General features: G+C 39.4%; 1 protein-coding gene across 4 annotated transcripts in view; it reads right to left on the bottom strand.

Moving 5' to 3' along the window:
* Window positions 1–20,959, bottom strand: part of SCML2 (sex comb on midleg like 2 (Drosophila)) — a 107,660-nt gene that overhangs the window by 73,507 nt on the left and 13,194 nt on the right. For all 4 annotated transcript variants that reach the window (XM_013985953.2, XM_003134958.5, XM_005673471.2 and 1 more), the window contains exons 2-5: window positions 12,526–12,573; window positions 9,299–9,367; window positions 2,595–2,665; window positions 997–1,231 (exon numbers count right to left, since the gene is read on the bottom strand). In XM_013985953.2, coding sequence (XP_013841407.1) covers window positions 997–1,231; window positions 2,595–2,665; window positions 9,299–9,367; window positions 12,526–12,547 — 397 coding nt within the window. In that variant the 5' untranslated portion in view covers window positions 12,548–12,573. The remainder of the gene's footprint in view (window positions 1–996; window positions 1,232–2,594; window positions 2,666–9,298; window positions 9,368–12,525; window positions 12,574–20,959) is intronic.

Genomic DNA, 20,959 nt, shown 5'->3' on the forward strand with positions numbered 1-20,959 from the left:
CAGGGCTGCACCCATGGCATATGGAAGTTCTCAGGCTAGGCACTGAATCAGAGCTACTACAGCTGCCAGCCTACATCACAGCCACAGCAATGCAGGATCTGAGCCACAGCTCACACCAACACCGGAACCTTAACCCACTGAGCAAGGCCAGGGATCAAACCCGCAACCTCATGGTTACTAGTCAGATTCATTTGCACTGCGCCACAATGGGAACCCCCTGGGTCACACTTTATCTTTTAAAAATGCGGTCAAAATTAAGAGCTTTGTTTTTTTGTTCTAAAAAAAGGAGTTCCCTGGTGGTCCAGCAGTTGAGGATTCAGCATTGTCACCGCTGTGGCTCAATCCTTGAGTTCAATCCTAGGGTCAGAATTTCCATATACCACAGGCTTGGCTGAAGGGAAGGGAAGGGAAGGGAAAGGGAAAATTGAGAGCTTTGTATTTAAAAACTTTTGCTGAAGAGTTCCATCCATCTCCTCCTTTTCAAAGACCTAAAAAGGTAATGATTTCTACCCCTCTCGCTATGACTTCTTCCCACAATAGGTGTAATGAAATTCCCAAGTCTGAAACTGAAGTCTTGATGTGAAATCATACCCTTCTGCTGTGTTCCCCTCATGCCAAAAATGCTGAATGGCTCACTAGACAATATTGAGGGAGGAAGTGACTCATATCAAATGCTACAAACTTTTCCCCTAGAACAGTTTCTGAATCTGCACACAAAATCTAGTAGAGCTGCTTCTGACATTTCAAGCTTGAAGACAGCATGAGTCTTGCTCTGGAGTGGGGAACCTTTAGCACACATAAGACAAATGTGTACTTAAGTGAAACTCTGTAACATAGGGTACTGAGTTCCTTTCTCATACATTCTCCACAGAAACCACCTGACCATCTATTTGCAAGAATGCCTGAAAAGATTTTTAAAACATCAATTAAAATTATTTCTACTGAAATTACATTACCAAGAATATGTTATTTATTTTAAAAACTGTTTATCCTTACCCAGTGGAGGCTGAAGTAAGTCCCCTTCCTTTTCACATGTCCCAACAGGCTGTATGTCTGGAGAATCGACAAGTCGCCAAAAGTCATTCCGGTTATCACTACCATCCAGTCGTAAACGTAGCCTGGCACCAGTAATTCCAACAACTGTCGCTATACATATTGAAGTAACATTGCGAGGGTCATGGGCTTCCAATTTCATGCCAACTTTGAAGTCATTAGCTGGTGGAATCTTGGACTACATACATATACACATATAAATAAAATTTTGTTAGAATGCATCAACTATAAGAAAATCAAACAGTCAGTTATGTTATTAAAGTACCTGAGGAATGTTTTAAGTAACAGTCACCGCAGATGGTGAACAAAGTAAGAGCAGTAAGAGTTAAAAAGATCTCCAGGAGTTCCCGTCATGGCGCAGAACTTCGACTAGGAACCATGAGGTTGCGGGTTCGGTCCCTGCCCTTGCTCAGTGGGTTAAGGATCTGGCGTTGCCGTGAGCTGTGGTGTAGGTCACAGACGCGGCTCGGATCCCGCGTTGCTGTGGCTCTGGCGTAGGCTGGTGGCTACAGCTCGGATTGGACCCCTAGCCTGGGAACCTCCATATGCCGCGGAAGCGGCCCAAGAAATAGCAAAAAAGACCAAAAAAAAAAAAAAAAAAAAAAGATCTCCAAACCTTCTCCTTGGCCTGACATGCAGCTTGACTTGGCTGCCTGCTGCTGCTCATCAGTCTTACTCATCTACCCACTTCCAGACAACCCAAATACAGCCTCTAAAATGCACTGACTGGTTTTTTTTTTTTTTTTTTTTTGCTTTTTAGGGCCGCACCTGCAGTATATGGAAGTTACCAGGTGAGGGGTCGAATTGGACCTATAGCTGCCAGCCTACCCCACAGCAATGGCGGGATCCGAGCCCGTCTGTGACCTACACCACAGCTCACGGCAATGCTGGATTCCCAACCCACTGAGTGAGGCCAGGGATCAAACTCACATCCTCGTGGATTCTAGTCAGATTCGTTTCTGCTGAACCATGAAGAGAACTCCCTGAGTGGCTTTCTAAAATAAGAATTTGATTAGGCCATTCCCTTAAAATAAGCCTAACAGTAGTTTACCACTGCCTAACGTAAAGTCCAAATCCTCAGTGTAGTTTAAAAGCCAGGCATCCTAACCTCATTTCCACACTAGTGTCACCTCTACCTAATCTGTGCTCCAACCACCCCATGCCATTCCTGAACACTCAGGGTCTTTCACACTATATGCCTCTGTTTTGGATATTCTGCCTGGAATATCCTTTCCCTCATTCCAACCATCTCATATAGCACCTCTTCTGTAAGCCCTCCCTATATCGCTATCATACTTCCATAATTAATTATTTCCATGTCTGTCTTTTCCTCCAGATGGATAGTCATAAGGGCTTAGTATACCTGACATAAAGTAAATTCTTAATGAGTGAATGCAAAGACAGCATCTGATTCTTAAGTGGCACTACCACAATCCCACTATCTCCTCAGGCTACCAGAACCTAACAATCACACTGACACCCTTCAAGTTAATAGTTTACAACAATACATACAATACAACATCTACAGAATTTTAGCATACCTGTCTGAAACACTCTGAAGGAGCACTTAAAGATCCAGTCTCTTTCAAGTAATTCTCCCAGTGAAAATCATCTGGAAAAAAAAATGCACAAAATTGTTTTCTTAATACATATAACATGTACACTAACATTCAGGAGTAAAAAGGGTTTTAGTTCCCTATCTCTTAAAAAAAAAAAAAAACTTCCTAAAGAACAGATTCAAACTTCCTGATCTACATTTGACTATCAGCACAGAAATAAAACTTCCGGGAGTTCCCATCATGGCGCAGCAGAAATGAATCTGACTAGGAACCATGAGGTTGCAGGTTCAATCCCTGGCCTCACTCAGAAGGTTAAGAATCCAGCATTGCCATGAGCTGTGGTGTAGGTCACAGACGCAGCTTGGATCTGGCGTTGCTGTGGCTGTGGCAGAGGCCGACAGCTACAACTTCTATTCGATCCCTAGCCTGGGAACCTCCATATGTCGCTGGTACAGCCCTAAAAAGACAAAAGAGCAAAAAAAAAAAAAAAAAAAAAAAAAGAAAGAAAGAAAGCAAACTTCCTGATAATAATGGCTCTGATATAAATTACAATCCAGATCTCCTTGATATAATGAAGACTGCAGCACAGAGATTCTAAAAATGTGAACTCTGGGACCAACTAAAAGATTTTATAATATAGAGTAACAACAAATTCTACTCATATGTCTGTAATGTAAATTTACTTAAGATGTTTTTTTACCATTTCACCCCATTAATATGAAGGTGCGTCATTTTTCACAGAGATCTGAAAGGTACTTAGATATGTAGTCTAGCAGAAATAAAGCCATGCTTTATAGAAAGAAAAATTCTGTGAACCAGCGTTGTTTCTCAACTGATTATTACATCTCCATCTAGGGTGTCAAGAATATAGTGGCAGAACAAAGCAGTAAACCAGCCATCAGTGCAATGATTGATGTGTTTTAATGATTTGTAATTTCTACAAACTCTTGCTGTCCTTTCTCTCATTCAGTCTTTATGATATATTACAATACTAGAAGAGAAGCACAGAAAGCAGTGCGCCTGGCTTGAACATTTCAATTCACTGTGCCAGTCACACTGCCAAGACACTGAGAGGAAGACTTCACAGCAGTATTAATGGTACTATTAATTCACACCAAGTTTAATTATCATTAACCATAAAATTCTGTTCTATACGCGTTTAACTTCCTCACTATAAAAATACTGGAGGAGTTCCCACTGTAGCACAACTTGATTGGTGTCATCTCCACAATGCAGGATGCAGGTTCAATCCCCGGCCCAGCATAGTGGGTTAAAGGATCTAGCATTGCCACAGCTGCGGCATAGGTCACAAATGTGGCTCAGTCTGATCTCTGGCTCTGACAGAGAAACTCCATATGCCTTGGGGTGGCCTAAGAAGAAAAGAAAAAAAAAAAAAAAGGACCAAATAAATAAAACTTCAGGAATTCCCATTGTGGCTCAGCAGGTTAAGGACCCAACGTAGTCCCTATGAGGATGTGGGCCCAATCTCTGGCCTTGCTCAGTGAGTTAAGGATTGGCATTGCCACAAGCTGCAGCATAGGTCACAGATGTGGCTTGGATCCAGTGTTGCCATGGCTGTGGCATAGGCCTGCAGCTGCAGCTCCAATTCAACCCCTAGCCTAGGAAACTTCTATATACCACAAGTGCAGCCATAAAAAGAAAAGAAAAAAAAAAAACATATATATATATACACACACACACACACACACACACACACATATATTTATATTGGGTTTGACAGTTCCCTCCCTAGGGGAATCTGTGTTACCAGCCTCTTACGTATCCTTCAAAGGATATAACATTTCTACTTACATGCATACACAAACAGACACACTCAGTGCTGATAAATGTTTAACAACCAGCTTTCCAGAAAATACAAATAAACAAAAAGGCTAAATGGTAGTGTCTGCAGATTTCTGTGGTATAAATACTACCACCATGGCTGACTGCAAGGTGCCAAGGTTAAGTCACCAACCACGAAGTTGAAAAGAAATGTGTACAGCTGGTCCTCCAAAGCTGGTTTAAGTCAGCTTCAGAATATCACTGTTACATGTACGTATGCACTTATATGTGTATGTACGTATATTACATATGGTATTAAGCATATCATATATAACACTGTACACCCTTTTCACACTAAAAAGAAAATACAGGGTTTAATTCTGCTTCCAGATAATGGAAAGCAAACACTACCAGAGTGCTGAAAGGTGTGCAGCAGAATATCAAGAATATGGGCTCTGGAGTTGAACTTGCTGACTTTCAATCTGATTCTACCTCTCACTAGTTATATAACCCTGAGCAAGCTAGTTCACTTTCTGAGCTTCAATTCCTTCATTTATAAAATGATGAAAGGAATATACATGCTATAACGTATTTTGAGAACTAAGTGAAGTAGAATGGTTCAATAAATGGTTTGTTATTATTCCAAAACTAAGTGTCATAGTTGTGCCTAAACTTATGAATGCTGGAGAACTTTATTAAAAGTGAAAACTGGAGTTCCTGCTGGGGGGCAATAGGATCAGTAGCTTCTCTGCAGTGCCAGGATGCAGGTTCAATCCCCAGCCCAGCACAGTAAGTTAAAGGATCCAGTATTGCCACAGCTGCAGCGTAGGTCACAAAGGTGGCTCATATCCGATCCCTGGCCAAGGAACTCCGTATGTCACAGGGCAGCCAATAAAAGTTAAAAGTGAAGAGTTCCTGGTAGCTTAGAAGGTTGAGGATCCAGCACTGTCACTGCAATGGCTCGGATCACTGCTATGCCCACAGACATCACTGTGGGCACAGCCAAAAAAATAAATAAAATGAAATGAAAACTGAGATCCATGGCTCCAAAATTCAACTAACCAGGTTATTTCGGTGACCTCCTAAACACTAACCTGATAGTCAAGAGACCCAAGGTTCTAACTGAAGCTCTATCAGCGTAAGATCTTGGAAAAAGTTAAAAAAAAAAAAAAAAAAAAAAAAAAGAATAACAACAAAAAAACAAAACCTGAATGGGGGGAAAATATCTGACTAGGATGTCATTAAGAAGCCAGCATACCAGGAAGAAAGGAGTGTAAGCTGAAAATAACTGAGAAATCAAAACCATTTCACAATTATATCTTGAAGAACTTACAAGACTCTTCCACAAACTAGTTATATTTGTAAATTTTTCAGTAACATTATAAAATACTTAATCCATTTTTCTAACACAATTTTTAAAATATCCTATTACCATTTGTGTCTTAATAGGCTATAATGTGAGCTAGCAAATCCTTTATACCAGTGCTCTGAAAGAAGACTATTTTTCTATCACACTGCTAGTCAAAAACCATATTTTTGTAGCATTTAACCATCAGAACCTTAATTTTTTTCTTTATTCATAAGACAAAATTTCTAGTCCACTAAACTTTTCAGCTTGGCTGCTCATATGATGAGCCCCTCCCAACAACATAGGGAAAACACACATAGCAACCGGCTTTATTAATTTAGATTTGACACATCTACAACAATATCACAGCTGGAATTACTGACCAGGAGCCAAAATAGAAAGTCTCAGGCAAGCTTGAAGTCCCTGTCTGGCTCTGCATCTTATCTTCACTGACAGATTGGGGTGGGAGTGGGGGATTTATTCTCTCTCTCAGAAAAGAACTGCAAATTGATAGGCTTGTTCATGAGCGAGGTATACATACATATCTTGTGATGTGATTGTTACCTGCACATGTCCATGGTCCTTCCTGTTTGACTTGTACTCTTTTCTAATCCATACCTTAGCCCAAATACCTTTTAGAAAATTGAACATATCAGAGTTCCCGTCGTGGCTCCATGGTTAACGGATCCGACTAGGAACCATGAGGCTGTGGGTTCGATCCCTGGCCTTGCTCGGCGGGTTAAGGATCCAGTGTTGCCGTAAGCTGTGGTGTAGGTCGCAGCCACGGCTCAGATCTGGCGTTGCTGTGGCTCTGGCATAAGCCGTCGGCTACAGCTCCAATTAGCCTGGGAACCTCCATATGACACCAGTACAGCCCTAGAAAAGACAAAAAAACAAAAACAAAAACAAAAAATTGAACATATCTATATGAGGCCCCTCCAATCTTTTCCAGAGTAAATCAGAATCACATCTTCTACTAGTGCCAGGCTTGAGTTAACATGCTATGTAAAGAAAATGAGCAAAATATCTAGAGCTTGAAGCTTCTCAGCTGAATGATCAGCACCCACTACCTCATAGCATTTATAATGACTGTACTTGGGCATATTTTTTTTTTTCTTTACGTCTATCTTGTGCACTAAGCTCAAAGAGGTCAGGAATCATGTTTGTCTTATTCATTACTGGATTCCCATAGAAAGTTACCAGGATGTGCTAGACACTGTCCTAGGCACTACAATGCAGCAGTTAATAAACAGACAAAAATCCTGGCTCTCTTGGAGCTTACTGTCTAGCAATCACTCACTGTTTTCTAAAATGAGATGCTAGGGTAGGGGCCCAGAGAAATATCTGCAGATGTCTGTCAATTTGATTAAGTAATCTCACTTTTTTTTTTGGCCCCACCTGCCGCATGTGGAAGTTCCAGACCAGGGATCAAACCTGTGCCACAGCAGCAACCCAAGCCGCTACAGTAACAATGCTGGATCCTTAACCCACTGTGCCAGAGAACTCCAGTAATCTCATTTTTAACCAGAATTTCTCAAACAGAAAAGTTTGAGAATTTGAAAAGCTACTAGTTTCAACCTTTAAGAATATATATTTTGCTGGGGGAAAAATGTAATTGTAATGTATACATGTAAGGATAACCTGACCCCCGTGCTGTACAATGGGAAAATAAAAAAAAAATTTTAAAAAAAAGAATATATATTTTTAAGTTTATTTATATGAAATTTCCAGAATAGGCAAATCTAGGGAGACAAAAAATCAACAAGTGGTTGCCTAGGGCTGGGGGAGGGAAGAGGTACCGGGAGAAATGTGGAGTGACAACTAGCTGGGTACAAGATTTTTTTTTTTTTTTAGGGTGATGAAGGTGTTCTAAAATTGACTATGGTGATGGTTACACAACTTTGGGAACATGTTACTGAGAACCACTGAACTGTATACTTTATGTGGGTAGATTGTATGCTACATGAATTATATCTCAATAAAGCTGTTATACTGTAAAAAAGAAAAAAAAATGGGAATTTCCCTTGCAGCATAGCAGGTTAAGGATCAAAGGAATTTGTATGGATGAGGAAGAACATTCTAACCTAATGGCCTCCATTTCCTTGGAGGGTTTTAGGGGATGGAGGAAAGCGCCAAAGAACAAACGAGGCCAGTGAGAAAGAAAGCTAAGGAAGCACTGAGGACTCCACTACAGTGAGAAAGAATAATTCCATGGAGATTACTTCTATAGGCAATCTTCCTGTAGGAACAGAAAATCATGGGCGAACTTATTCCAAGAGTAGGACTGGCAGGGCAAGTACAACACAAAGACAAAGGGCAAGAGGATTGCCTAGAAATCTCTGGTAAACACAGTAAGCTTGCTATAGTGTTTTTTTAATTCAGTCCTTTGTGTGCATATGACTTATTTTTTCATTTTCCTAAAGAACAGATGCAATGGGTCAGATTCTATCTCTTGAACCTCTGATGCAGTACTATACACATGCTATGATTCACAATAAGAAACTTAAAACATGAAATCATTAACTCAGACTTAATAAACAAAGTTAACATTTACTAAACATTAACTATGGGCCTAGGCAATATATTAGATGCTTTATATTCATTTTCTTTAATTCTAATAGTTCCACGAGGTAAATAGTATTATCCTTGTGCTAGGAGATAAAAACAAGAGAAAAAAAAGATTAAGAACGTTGAATAATCTGCCCAAGGTCACAAGCCTGGTAAAGAATAAGGCCAAGATTTTAGAACAGGTCTGTCAGACCACCTCAATGCCTAAGCTTTAATACACTGAACCATCTTCTGATCATCAAAAAAGGACTTTCACGGAGTTAAATATATATGACATAATATATGACATTATATGTAAGAAATGATATTTTTATAGCTAGCTGGCATTTAATGAATGATATATTGGCTATAGTAAATATTTTCTTTACTCAAAAAGAGTATTTCGGAGTTCCCGTCGTGGTTCAGTGGTTAACGAATCCGACTAGGAACCATGAGGTTGCGGGTTCGATTCCTGCCCTTGCTCAGTGGGTTAATGATCCGGCGTTGCCGTGAGCTGTGGTGTAGATTGCAGACGAGACTCGGATCCTGTGTTGCTGTGGCTCTGGCGTAGGCCAGCGGCTACAGCTCCAATTAGACCCCTAGCCTGAGAACTTCCATATGCCATGAGAGCGGCACAAGAAAATGGCAAAAAGACAAAAAAAAAAAAAGACTTTCACATTGACGCTAATGTCAAAAGGGTTTTATTAATAATCAAATTAAATTGGTAATACATTGGTCACACATGGCAATACATGGTAATTAATAATCAGATATCTTTGATGTGGCAAAATTTGCAATGAAACATCTTTTTATTTAATCCCATAACAATTTACCTCTACGTAAAATTTTGAAAATGAAATACTATCTTTTTGATATTTTCTATTGCTTAGATTTTTTTTATTTATAGTAGTTTACTAAATACACTATACCAAAAGCAGTAAGAAAAGAGTTCATATTAAGATTGAGTGAGGAAGAAAAATATGTTCTTCTGAAGTAATTTAAAACCTACCACTCTGCATAGAAGATGTGCCTGATTGAGGAGCTTTCTCTTGATTCTCCTTCTTTACATCCATTGACTCTTAAAAAGAAAGAGAAATTAGTGAGCAAGACCAAAGACCACAGCAACAGTCTGAAAGAGCACTTAGAAAAATTATAAACTAAAACTATTCTCTAATAGGAGTTAGTTTTAATTTTAAAATTAATATACTCATAGGACTTCACTTTCTAAGATACTATGTACCTTATAATTTGCTTATTTGTTTATTGTATGCCTCACTTCACTCAAATGTAAGCTCCAAAAGGGCAGGGATTTATTTATTTTATTTTTATCTCTTTTGTTCACTGCTGTATCCTCAGTACCTGGAACAATCCTGGCATGTAGAACACCCTTGAGCATTTGTTAAATGAATAAATGAACAAACCAAAATGAGTTCAGCTGACCTTACAATGTTCAAATTAATGTGCCCCAGAAATAAAGTATGTGCTTTTGAAAATTTAAAACAAGCAAGCTAGAATACAACGCGATTCAATGGACTAGGCAGAGGTTTTCTCTGGTCCAGGCTAAGGAGCTCAAATAGCACTGTACCACAGGACTTCACCAAATCTAAGACATCATTTATTACATATTTATTACAGTATACATCTCTTAAAGGACTCATTAAAAAAATAATCATAGGAGTTCCCATCGTGGCGCAGTGGTTAACGAATCCGACTAGGAACCATGAGGTTGCGGGTTCGGTCCCTGCCCTTGCTCAGTGGGTTAAGGATCCGGCGTTGCCGTGAGCTGTGGTGTAGGTTGCAGACGCGGCTCGGATCCCGCGTTGCTGTGGCTCTGGCGTAGGCCGGTGGCTACAGCTCCAATTCAACCCCTGGCCTGGGAACCTCCATATGCCGCGGGAGCGGCCCAAGAAATAGCAACAACAACAACAACAACAAAAAAAGACAAAAGACAAAAGACAAAAAAAAAAAAAAATCATAGGAGTTCCCATTGTTGCCCACTGGTTAAGGACCTGATGTAGTCTCCATAAGAATGCAGGTTCGATCCCTGGCCTTGCTCAGTGGGTTAAGGACCCAGCATTGCTGCAGCTGCAGCATAGGTCGCCATTGCAGCTAGGATCCAGTGTTGCTGTGGCTGTGGCGTAGGCCTCAGTTGCAGCTCTGATTCCACCCCTAGCCTAGGAACTTCCACATACTGCAAGTGTGGCTGTAATAAGAAAATAATAATAATAATAATAATAATAATAATAATATGCTGAAAAAATTAACCATAATTGCTTAGTAGTCAGTGTTCTCATTTTCACCATTGTTTTAAATGACCCAAATAAAGTCCATACGGAACAATGTTGAATATATTTCTTAAATCTCTTTTGATCTATAGGCTCCTCCACCTCCTCCTCCCGCCCCCATATTTTGGCTGCCCATAGCATATGGAGCTCCCCGGCCTGGGATCAGATCCGAGCCACAGTTGCAATGTAAGCCGCAGCTGTGGCAACACTGGATCTTTAACCCACTGTGCCAGGTTGGGGATCAAACTGGAGTCCCAGGGCTCTAAGACTGCAGATCCCCGTTGTGCCACAGCAAGAGCTCCTGCCTCCTCTTTTTTTTTCCCGCTTTCCCTAGCAATTTTTTTCTGCTGGTGATACCAGTTCAGAGTTTTCCAGTCTGGATTTTGCTACCTTCTCATGGCACTGGGTTCTTCTGGTTCTTATATTTTCTCTAAATTGGTATTGCTATTTCAACCCAGAAGAGCTTAATCACATAAAGGTTTGGCTTTTTTAGGAAGAGAAGAAAAGATGACTTCATGGTAGTGTATGTACCTCTCACAGGAGGTTTCTAATATATCTAGTTCTCTTTTTGTAATATGAGCAGCCACAGATGACTATTGTCTAGATCCACTGCAAAATGGAGGTATTCTAATTTTATCTTTGTCTTTAGTCAGAAAACTACTACAGAGAGAAACAAACCTCTGCTCTTTAACCATTCAATTACCCTGAAGTACAGATTAGGAAGTCACACTCGATGCTTTATTCTTTTCCTTTATTTTCTAGTTTTCAAAATAATGAATTATATCCCTAGCATTCTCCACAGATGACCAATAAGTTTTGTTTTGCTTTTAGTACCATTATGAATTCATAGACCTAACCACACTTGATGTATTTCCATCTATTGTTGTTTTACCCTTACTGATGCTTGAACTGCCAAGTGACAAGCTTCTTAAAAGAATCTATGAATGATGCCAGGTGTACCATTTAAGGTAACAGATCTACTTTCTGGTTATGACTGAATGCATCTTCAGTATGTGTGAACACTCCAGAGGTATATGTTGGCTGCTCTTTATTTAAATAATTTGACTAGTACAAAGAAAATACATATTTACTAAATAGTTCTGCAATAATATTTTCTAATAGGAAAAAAAGTGAAATTATAATTGCCTGGTACCTGCTCTAGAGAAGCTAAGAATCTAGTTACAGAGACTATACTAAACTAATACACCTGACAAAAATGGGAAGAGCATAGGACAACATTCAGCATGCAGCCAGAGTAAAAGTCATGAGAGAGGACTTGAACTGGGTTTTGAAGGAAAAAGAGAACTTAGGATGGCAAAGATAGAAAAATATATTATGGAAAAGAAAATACAACTTAAAACAGAGTGCAAATGAGTGTGGCATATTCATGGGACAGTGAGAAGACTTCTCACTAGAGGACGACAGAATGAAACTGGTTTTTTTTTAGAGCCATACCCTTGGCATATGGAAGTTCCCAGGCTAGGGGCTAAATCGGAGCTGTAGCCACTGGCCTACGCCACAGCCATAGCCACAACCACAGGGCTGCAACCTGCACCAGAGCTCACAGCAACGCCAGATCCCCAACCCACTGAGCAAGGCCAGAGATCGAACCCAAATCATCATGTATACTAGTCATGGCACCACAATGGGAACTCCTGAATGAAATGTTTTTTAATCACCCATCTGGACTCTGATCGTAGCCGTCAGAGATTGTTAAATGACCTGTTCAGTTAACCTCCCTTAGTGTCACCTTTCTCATTTATAAAACTAAGAAGGGAAGACAAAATTACCTTCAATAGCTATTCAGCGCCAAAATTCCAATTCTAAGTACCTAATATCTTCTAAATTTATTTTTAAAAGGCTTTTTTAGAAAACATTCCATCTATCAGAAGATACTCATTCCAAACTAATAACTAAAACTGTTAATCATCTTTAGACAAGTAAATCTTACCTTCATTCACTGTTTGCCCCATGGTATCCCTCTCTGGTGTTTTTTTTCCTACAAGGAGAAAAATCAATTACTGCCTCCTTTTAACACATTTCTAAAAGGTAGTATTATTAGAAATCAGCTATAACGGGATTACATCAAACTAAAAAGCGTTTGCACAGTAAAGGAAACTATTAACAAAATGGAGAGGCCACCTACTGAATGGTGAAAGTTTCTGCAAACGATACATCCAATGAGGGGTTAGTACTCAAAATATACAAAGAACTCATACAACTCACAATCAAAAAACAAATAACCCAATTTAAAAAAGGGCAGAGGATCTGCATAGACATTTTTCCAAAGAAGATATACAAATGGCTAACAGGCACATGAAAAGATGTTCAATATCACTCACCACCAGGGAAATGCAAAATCAAAACTTCAGTGAGGTTTCATCTCACACCTGTCAGAATGGCTATTACCAAAAAGACACCACATGGCAAGTGTTGGGGAGGATGTGGAGACAAAGGAACCATAGTGCACCGTTGGCGGGAATGTAAATTGGTGCAGCCGCTATGGAAAACTGTATAGAGATTCCTCAAAAAAATTAAAAATAGAACTACTACATGATCCATCAATTCCACTCCTGGGTATTTATCTAAAGAACACAAAAACACTAATTCAAAAAATACACACACCCCTATGTTCACTGTAGCATTATTTATAATAGTCAGCATATGGAAGGAACCTAAGTGCCCATCAACGAATGCATGGATAAAGAAGATGTGGTATATATACACAGCAGCGTATTACTTAGCCATAAAAAAAGAATGAAATCTTACCATCTGCAACAATATGGGTGGACCTAGAGGATATTATGCTAGGTAAATCATACAGAGAAAGATAAATTTCACCTATATGTGGAATCTAAAAAACAAAACAAATGAACAATCATAACAAAACAAAAACAGTCACAGGTACAGAGAACAAACAGGTGACTGCCAGAGGGGAATGCTATGGGAGGAAGAGAGAAATAGGTGAAGGAGATTAAAAGGTACAAACCTCTAACTGCAAAATAAATGAGTAAGAGGTATGAAATGTACAGTGTGGGGAATATAGTCAGCAATTATGTAATATCTTTGTATGGTAAGAGATCATAACTACACTTATGGTGATCATTTTGAAAGGCGCAGAAATAATGAATTACTATGTTATGTAACAGGAACTAACAGAGTGTTGTAGATCAATTAGACATTAAAAATAAAGAAACAGGAGTTCCTGTCGTGTCTCAGTGGTTAACGAATACAACTAGGAACCATGAGGTTTTGGGTTCAATCCCTGGCCTTGTTCAGTTGAGTTAAGGACCCTGAGTTGCCGTGAGCTGTGGTGTAGGTTGCAGACGCAGCTTAGATCTCGCGTTGCTGTGGCTGTGGTGTAGGCCGGCGGCTACAGCTCCGATTAGACCCATAGCCTGGGAACCTCCCGGCCCTAGAAATGTCAAAAAGACAGACAGAGAGACAGACAGACAGAAAGACAGAAAGACAGACAGACAGAAAGACAGAAAGAAAGACAGAAAGACAGACAGACAGAAAGACAGAAAAAAAAGACAGACAGAAAGAAAGAAAGAAACAAACAAACTCATAGAAAAAGAGACCAGAGAGCTCCTGCTGTGGCACAAGAGGATCAGCAGCATCTCTGAAGCACTAAGACACAGGTCTGATCCTAGCCCATCACAGTGAGAGGATCCAGCGTTGCCACAGCTGCGGTGACCTGGATGTGATCCCTGACCCAGGAACTCCATGTGCTCTGGGGTGGCCAAAAAAGAAAAAAAGAGAGAGAAAGAGAGATGGATCAGACTTGTGGTTACTAGGGGTGGTGGGGAGGGGGGGACTGGCTGAAGACGGTCAAAAGGTACAAATAAAATAAGTAAATGCTAGGGATGTAATGTACCGCATAATAAATATAATCGACACTGCCTATGTTCTATAGCCAAGTTGTTAAGAAAGTAAATTCCAGAGTTCTCATCACAAGAAAAAAATTTTTTCCATTTTTTTTATTTTGTACCTATATGAGATGATGGATGTTCACTAAACTTACTGTCATAATCATTTCTTGATGTATGTACATCAAATTACTATGCTGGGAGTTTCCTGGTGGCCTAGGCATTAAAGATCCGGCATTGTCACTGCTGTGGCTCAGGTCCAAACCCTGGCCTAGGAACTTCCGAATTCCACAGGTGCAGCCAAAAAAAAAAAAAAAAAAAAAATAATTATGGTGTATGCCTTGAACTTCTACAGTGCTATATGCCAATTATATCTCAGTAAAATTAGAAGAAAAAAACAAAGGTTAAAAAATCAGCTATAGGAGTTCCCGTCGTGGCGCAGTGGTTAACGAATCCGACTAGGAACCATGAGGTTGCGGGTTCGGTCCCTGCCCTTGCTCAGTGGGGTAACGATCCGGCGTTGCCATGAGCTGCGGTGTAGGTTGCAGACGCGGCTCGGATCCCGCGTTGCTGTGGCTCTGGTGTAGGCCGGCGGCTACAGCTCCAATTGGACCCCTAGCCTGGGAATCTCCATATGCCGTGGGAGCGGCCCAAGAAATAGCAAAAAAAAGACCAAAAAAAAAAAAAAATCAGCTATAGAGTTAGATCATTTAAATCTCTTCCCCTTGAATAAAAATAAGTTGAACAAATTAGCAGTTGCCAGGGGCTGGGAGAAGAGGGACTGGAGCATGACTGCTAGTGAATGGATATGGGTATGAGTAAGGGAGTTCTTTTTTAAGGTCATGAAATGTTCTAGAATTAAGACGGTGGTGATAGTTGCAGACCTCTATGAATACACTATAAACCAATGAACTGTATATTTTAAAAGGGTGAACTTTATGGTTAAATGAATTTAAAAAAGAGCAGACAGTAAGTTGGTAGAGCTGAGATTCAAACTAAAGCCTATCCCAAAAGCCCACTTAAGCCCATGTTACCAAGAGGTGGAAGAACAATGACTAAGTTGATAAAACTTGTGAGAACTAAGAGTCAAGTTTTCTAATAAGATTATTGTTAGAAAGCCTGTATATTTTGAGCTACTAAATGATTCATTAATTCAAACTTTTTCCGCATGTCTTAATATGCCAGGCACTCTACAACAAAGATAAAAAATACACTGACCTTGATCTCTAACAGCTCCACCTAGTCAGAAATAGGCACATGAACAAAATACAATGAGTGCTATAAAAAAGGTATGTGCATGTATTGAGTTCCCATTGCGGCTCAGAGGGTTAAGAATCTGACTAGTATCCATGAGGATGAGGTTTGATCCCTGACCTCACTCAGTAGGTTAAGAATCCAGTGTTGCTGCAAGCTGCAGTGTAGGTTGAAGATGTGGTTCAGATCAGCATTGCTGTGCCTGTGGTATAGGCCGGCAGCTACAGCTCCAATTGGACCCCTAGCCTGGGAACTTGCCATATGCCACAGGTGCAACTCTAAAAAGAAAAAGGGGAGAAAAAAAAGATATGTACACGGAAATACTGAATATGGCAAAAGGATATCCACCTCTCACTGCTCTATGTGCCTGTACTCAGAACATGAAAGTGTATGTAAGAGAGGGTAATCTGTTATTTAAAGGAAGTCTCTGCAGAATACATTCTTTAAACCACCCAGAATATTTTCTGCACCTCTGACTCAATAGACTTACACTCAATTATCACCTCCCCAAAATCTGCTCCTTCTAACATTTTTGTTTCTCTTACTAACACCACTACTTTTCCAGGTACTTGGTATGATTGATTGTGTAAGGTTCTCTTATTTCACTCACACATTCAATCAGTGGCAGATATTTGCTCTCTCATTTTCCTTTCCCCTGCCATTAACTGGCTTACAACCTCAACAGCTCCTGCCTGGTCTAATGCCATAGTCACCTGATATTAGTCATTAAGAACACACTAATATCCAAGAGGATGAAGGTTCAATCCCTGGCCTCACTCAGTGGGTTAAAGTATCCGGCTTTGCCACAAGTTGTGGCACAAGTTATGAATGTGACTCAGATCCCGAGTTGCTGTGCCTGTGGTATAGGTCAATTCAATCCCTAGCCTGGGAATCTCCATATGCCACAGGTGTGGCCCTAAAAAGACAGAAAAAAAAGTAGAAGGTAAAAACACATGTATAGAAATAATTAAAACCAAATTTTTGAAGACCTAAATAAATAAATCCATGTTCACAAGTTTGATAATATCTTAAATAAGCATAAAAATGCACTGACAATAAAAGAAAATATTAACAAACTGGATTTAATCATGATTAAATTTTCTGTTTATCCAAAGGCACTATTTAAACAAGATGGAGTAGTACTGGCATAAGGGCAGCCATATGTATCAGTGGAAGAGAACACAGAGCCCTGAAAGGTCCATATAACAGTGGGTTAATAGATTTTTCAACAAAGTGTCAAGGTAATTCAGTGGAAAAAGGATAATTTTGGTTTTCTGCTTATTTTTTCAACAAATGGTAGTGGAACAGATCTACATAAAAAAAGAAAAACAACACTTACAATAGACAAAAATTACCTTGAGACAGATCATAAACCTAAATGTAAAGCCCAAAACTATAAAATTTCTAGAGGAGAACACAGAGCTCTTGTGACTTTGAGTTAGGGGATGATTTCTTAGATATGACACAAAAAAGCATAATGCATAAAAGAAAAAACTGATAAACTGCACTTCATCAAAACTAACAACTGCTCTTCAAATGACACTGTTAAGAAAATAAACTACAGAATGGGAGAAAATATTTGCAGAACACGTATCTGATAAAAGATCTGTATCCAGTATATACAAAGAACACTGAGAACTTAATTTTTTTTTTTTAACAGAGGCACCTGAGACATATGGAAGTTCCCAGGTTAACAGTGAAGAAGAATGATTAACGCAAATGATTTTTAAATTACCACGGTGGACACCATCTAAATTTTGACGAAGTCTTCTAACAACTCACTGAACTTGAACACCATAAAGACTGAAAGGGAAGGCTTATTGAATCACTGACTCATTTCCTAAAGAGTTTGGGTTCTTTTTATATGTTGAAGTCTTTATTTGACGACTATGGACTTCCCAAGAGGATATGTCTGCTCAGTGGGGCTGAATGACTATGATAATTGAAAAGGAAACATACCACTGTGAAGAATTCAAATCATACATAAAAATGAAAACCAAAATTCCACTGTAAGTGTATACATAAGTCTCTATAGGATTATTTGAGTAAAAGATTATTAACACGGAGAGAAACATAGGACATATACTAGGCTGGGGGTTTTTTCCTTGCTTTTTAGGGCTGTACCTGCGGCATATGGAAGTTCTCAGGCTACGGGTCGAATGGGAGCTGCAGCTGCCAACCTACAGCAACGCCAGATCCCTAATTGGAGCTGTGTGTGCAATCTACCTACTCCACAGCTCACAGCAATGCTGGATCCTTAACCCACTGAGCAAGGCCAGGGGTTGAACCCGCATCCTCATGGATACTAGTAGAGCTCATAATCCACTGAGCCACAATGAACTCCTATACTAGACTGTTAATAAGGCTCACCTGGGAGGGTAAAGATGATGGGGGGGCTAGTTATAAATACATTTTACTTGATATAATTCTATTTGTATAAAATTTTGCATAACCTTGCATAAAGTAATGCGAAAATATTTTGGTGATCCTCCTTTTTTGCATCACAGGGTGGAGAGATTTTAGGTACCTTTATTTTCTTCCTTATATTTTTATGTATGATTTGAATTCTTCACAGTGATATGTATTAAATAATCAGAGAAAGTTATTTTCATGGGGGGTATACTCTGATAGTTTTTTAAAACAATCTCTAAGAGTTGTTACATTACTATGAAGCTCTCTATATGCAACACTGGCCTGGAGTTGTTACATTACTATGAAGCTCTCTATACGCAACACTGGCCTATCACCTAAGTTTTAACAAATAATATGGATACCATGATGGTTACTGGTAGCCATAACAATTACATAGAAATGTTATTTTCTAGTGTTTCAAGTCACTATAAATTATTTCATCTCCCGGAGTCTTGGTTTTCTCATGTGTAATTTAAGACTAATAGCATCTATGCTTTGTTTTGCAGTGTTGTCATGAAATTAATGAGACAGTGTAGGCAGAGCACTTAGCAGAGAGTATCCTGAACAACTGGAAGCTCAAAGACTGTTTTCTATACCACCCCATCTGTCCTCACTGAAACTCCCCAATATAAGTGAGTTTTACCATTAACACATTAATTATGTTATAAAATGCAACGATATTCCTACTTTGATCCCTAAGCATTACTATTTATTCTCTTCCAAAGTATAGATAAAAGGGTGCTGTTTGGGAGTTCCCTTTGTGGCTCAGCAGTAACGGGCCTGACTGGTATCTATGAGGATGCAGGTTCAATCCCTGGCCTCACTCAGTGGGTTAAGGATCAGGGGTTGCCATAAGCTGTGGTGTAGGTCGCAGATGCGGCTCAGATCCTGAGTTGCTATGGCTGTGGTATAGGCCAGCAGCTGTAGCTCTGATTCAGCCCCTAGCCTGGGAACTTCTATATGCTGCAAATGTGGCCTTAAAAAAAAAAAGAAGGTGCTGTTTAAAGAAAGAAATGCTAAGTTTAAGGCACTCTTAAATTAAGCAGCTATATATATTAGTAATACCCAGACATATAATTACTAAACAAACCAGCCATCATCTAACAACTCATATTATCAGAAAACCTATACATTCTAGCTAAAGCCAAAAGAAACTTGCTGTCACCCAAAATGGATGACTTTCAGGTATTTATTCATGAATACATTATTTTCTTTAGGGTTGGTAAGTACTGAAAAGAGCTTTTAGTCCTTTGTGAACCAAAGTGACCTTTGTGGACTCCTAGAAACTGTAGTGGTTTTTTCCTTCTTTTTTACACATTCATCACCCCTCCTCAAAAAATTAGAGTACAGGAAGTTCCTATTGTCACACAGCGGGTAACGAACCTGACTAGTATCCTGAGGATGCAGGTTTGATCCCTGGCCTCAGTCAGTGGGTTAAGGATCCGGCATTGCCATGAGCTGTGGTGTAGGTCACAGACATGGCTCGGATGTGGTGCTGCTGTGGTATTGCTGTGGCTGTGGCTGTGGCAGGCAGCTATAGCTCCAATTAGACCCCTAGCCTGGGAACTTCCATATGCCATGGGTGTGGCCATTAAAAACAAACTAGAGCACAGGTAAGTAAAAGGGGGGGGAACATCTACAATTCCATCATCAAACAATACCTACTCTTAACCATCTGGTGTATATCCTTTCAATTTTTAAAAATCACATATGTAAATCCATATACAATACACATTTGAACCACTTTTAAATGTACATTTTACCAATTCCATACATCAATAATCTTCAAATGAAATTCTGCCATTATAAATTCACAAAGCCAATATTTTTAGCTAAAATGAAAACTGGACAATAATAAATGCCTTTTAACAGTTCATGACTTAAGGAAAAACTCCACTAGCTCAAGATTAGCAAAACAAAACAAAAGTTATTGCTTATTTTGCAATCTAAGATGTGGATGAGGAGTTCCCTTGCGGCACAGTGGGTTAAGGATCTGATGTTGTCCCTGAAGCAGCTCAGGTCGCTGCTGTGATGTGGGTTTGATCCCTGACCCTGGAATTTCTACATGCTGTTGGCACAGCCAAATAATAATAATAATAATTAATAAATCAAAAATAGATGAAAACTCATTTCCTAGGATTTGGGGTAATTGTAGAGTTTATCACTGTATTTATCATTATTTTTTATAATATTTGATCTCATCAATACTTTCCACCATTTTCTTTATACTTGTTATATACCATACCATTTCTTAAAAGAATTAGCAGTTCCTACAAAAATACACTTATAATAGGGTGAGAGGGTTTTTTTAATTAAAAAGAACGAATAAAAATGTACTACTTGGGAGTTCCTGCTGTGGCACAGCAAGACCAACAACGTCTCTGGAACACTGGGGCGCAGGTTCCATCCCCCGCCCAGCACAGTGGGTTAAAGGATCCTGAGCTGCAACTCAGATCTGATCCCTGGCCTTGGAACTCCACATACTGTGGGGTAGCCAAAAAAAGTACTAATTGGAAAAAATTCAGTATTCAACTGGAATGATTAATTTCTTTCTGGTCTACATAAGTCTCATTTCAATATAAAAGTATATACAAATTGAACAGGAAAGATAGACACCTTCTTAGGACTGAATACTAGGAGAAATGTGTACAGATTCAGATGTAAAGGAATACTGGCTAATTTAGACAGGAAGCATCTTTGACTATAATTTGAGAAAACATAAAAGTTCTATTGTCCCTCTTAAAATGCCCCAGCATTATACTGTAATTCACCTATGTCTTTCAGTCACCATAGAAGGAAATAGATTATACAAGTTAAAGCACTACACCATGATCTGTTGATAAATGCTGG

Source organism: Sus scrofa, chromosome X, assembly GCF_000003025.6.
Source record: "Sus scrofa isolate TJ Tabasco breed Duroc chromosome X, Sscrofa11.1, whole genome shotgun sequence".
Taxonomy (NCBI): Eukaryota; Metazoa; Chordata; class Mammalia; order Artiodactyla; family Suidae; genus Sus; species Sus scrofa.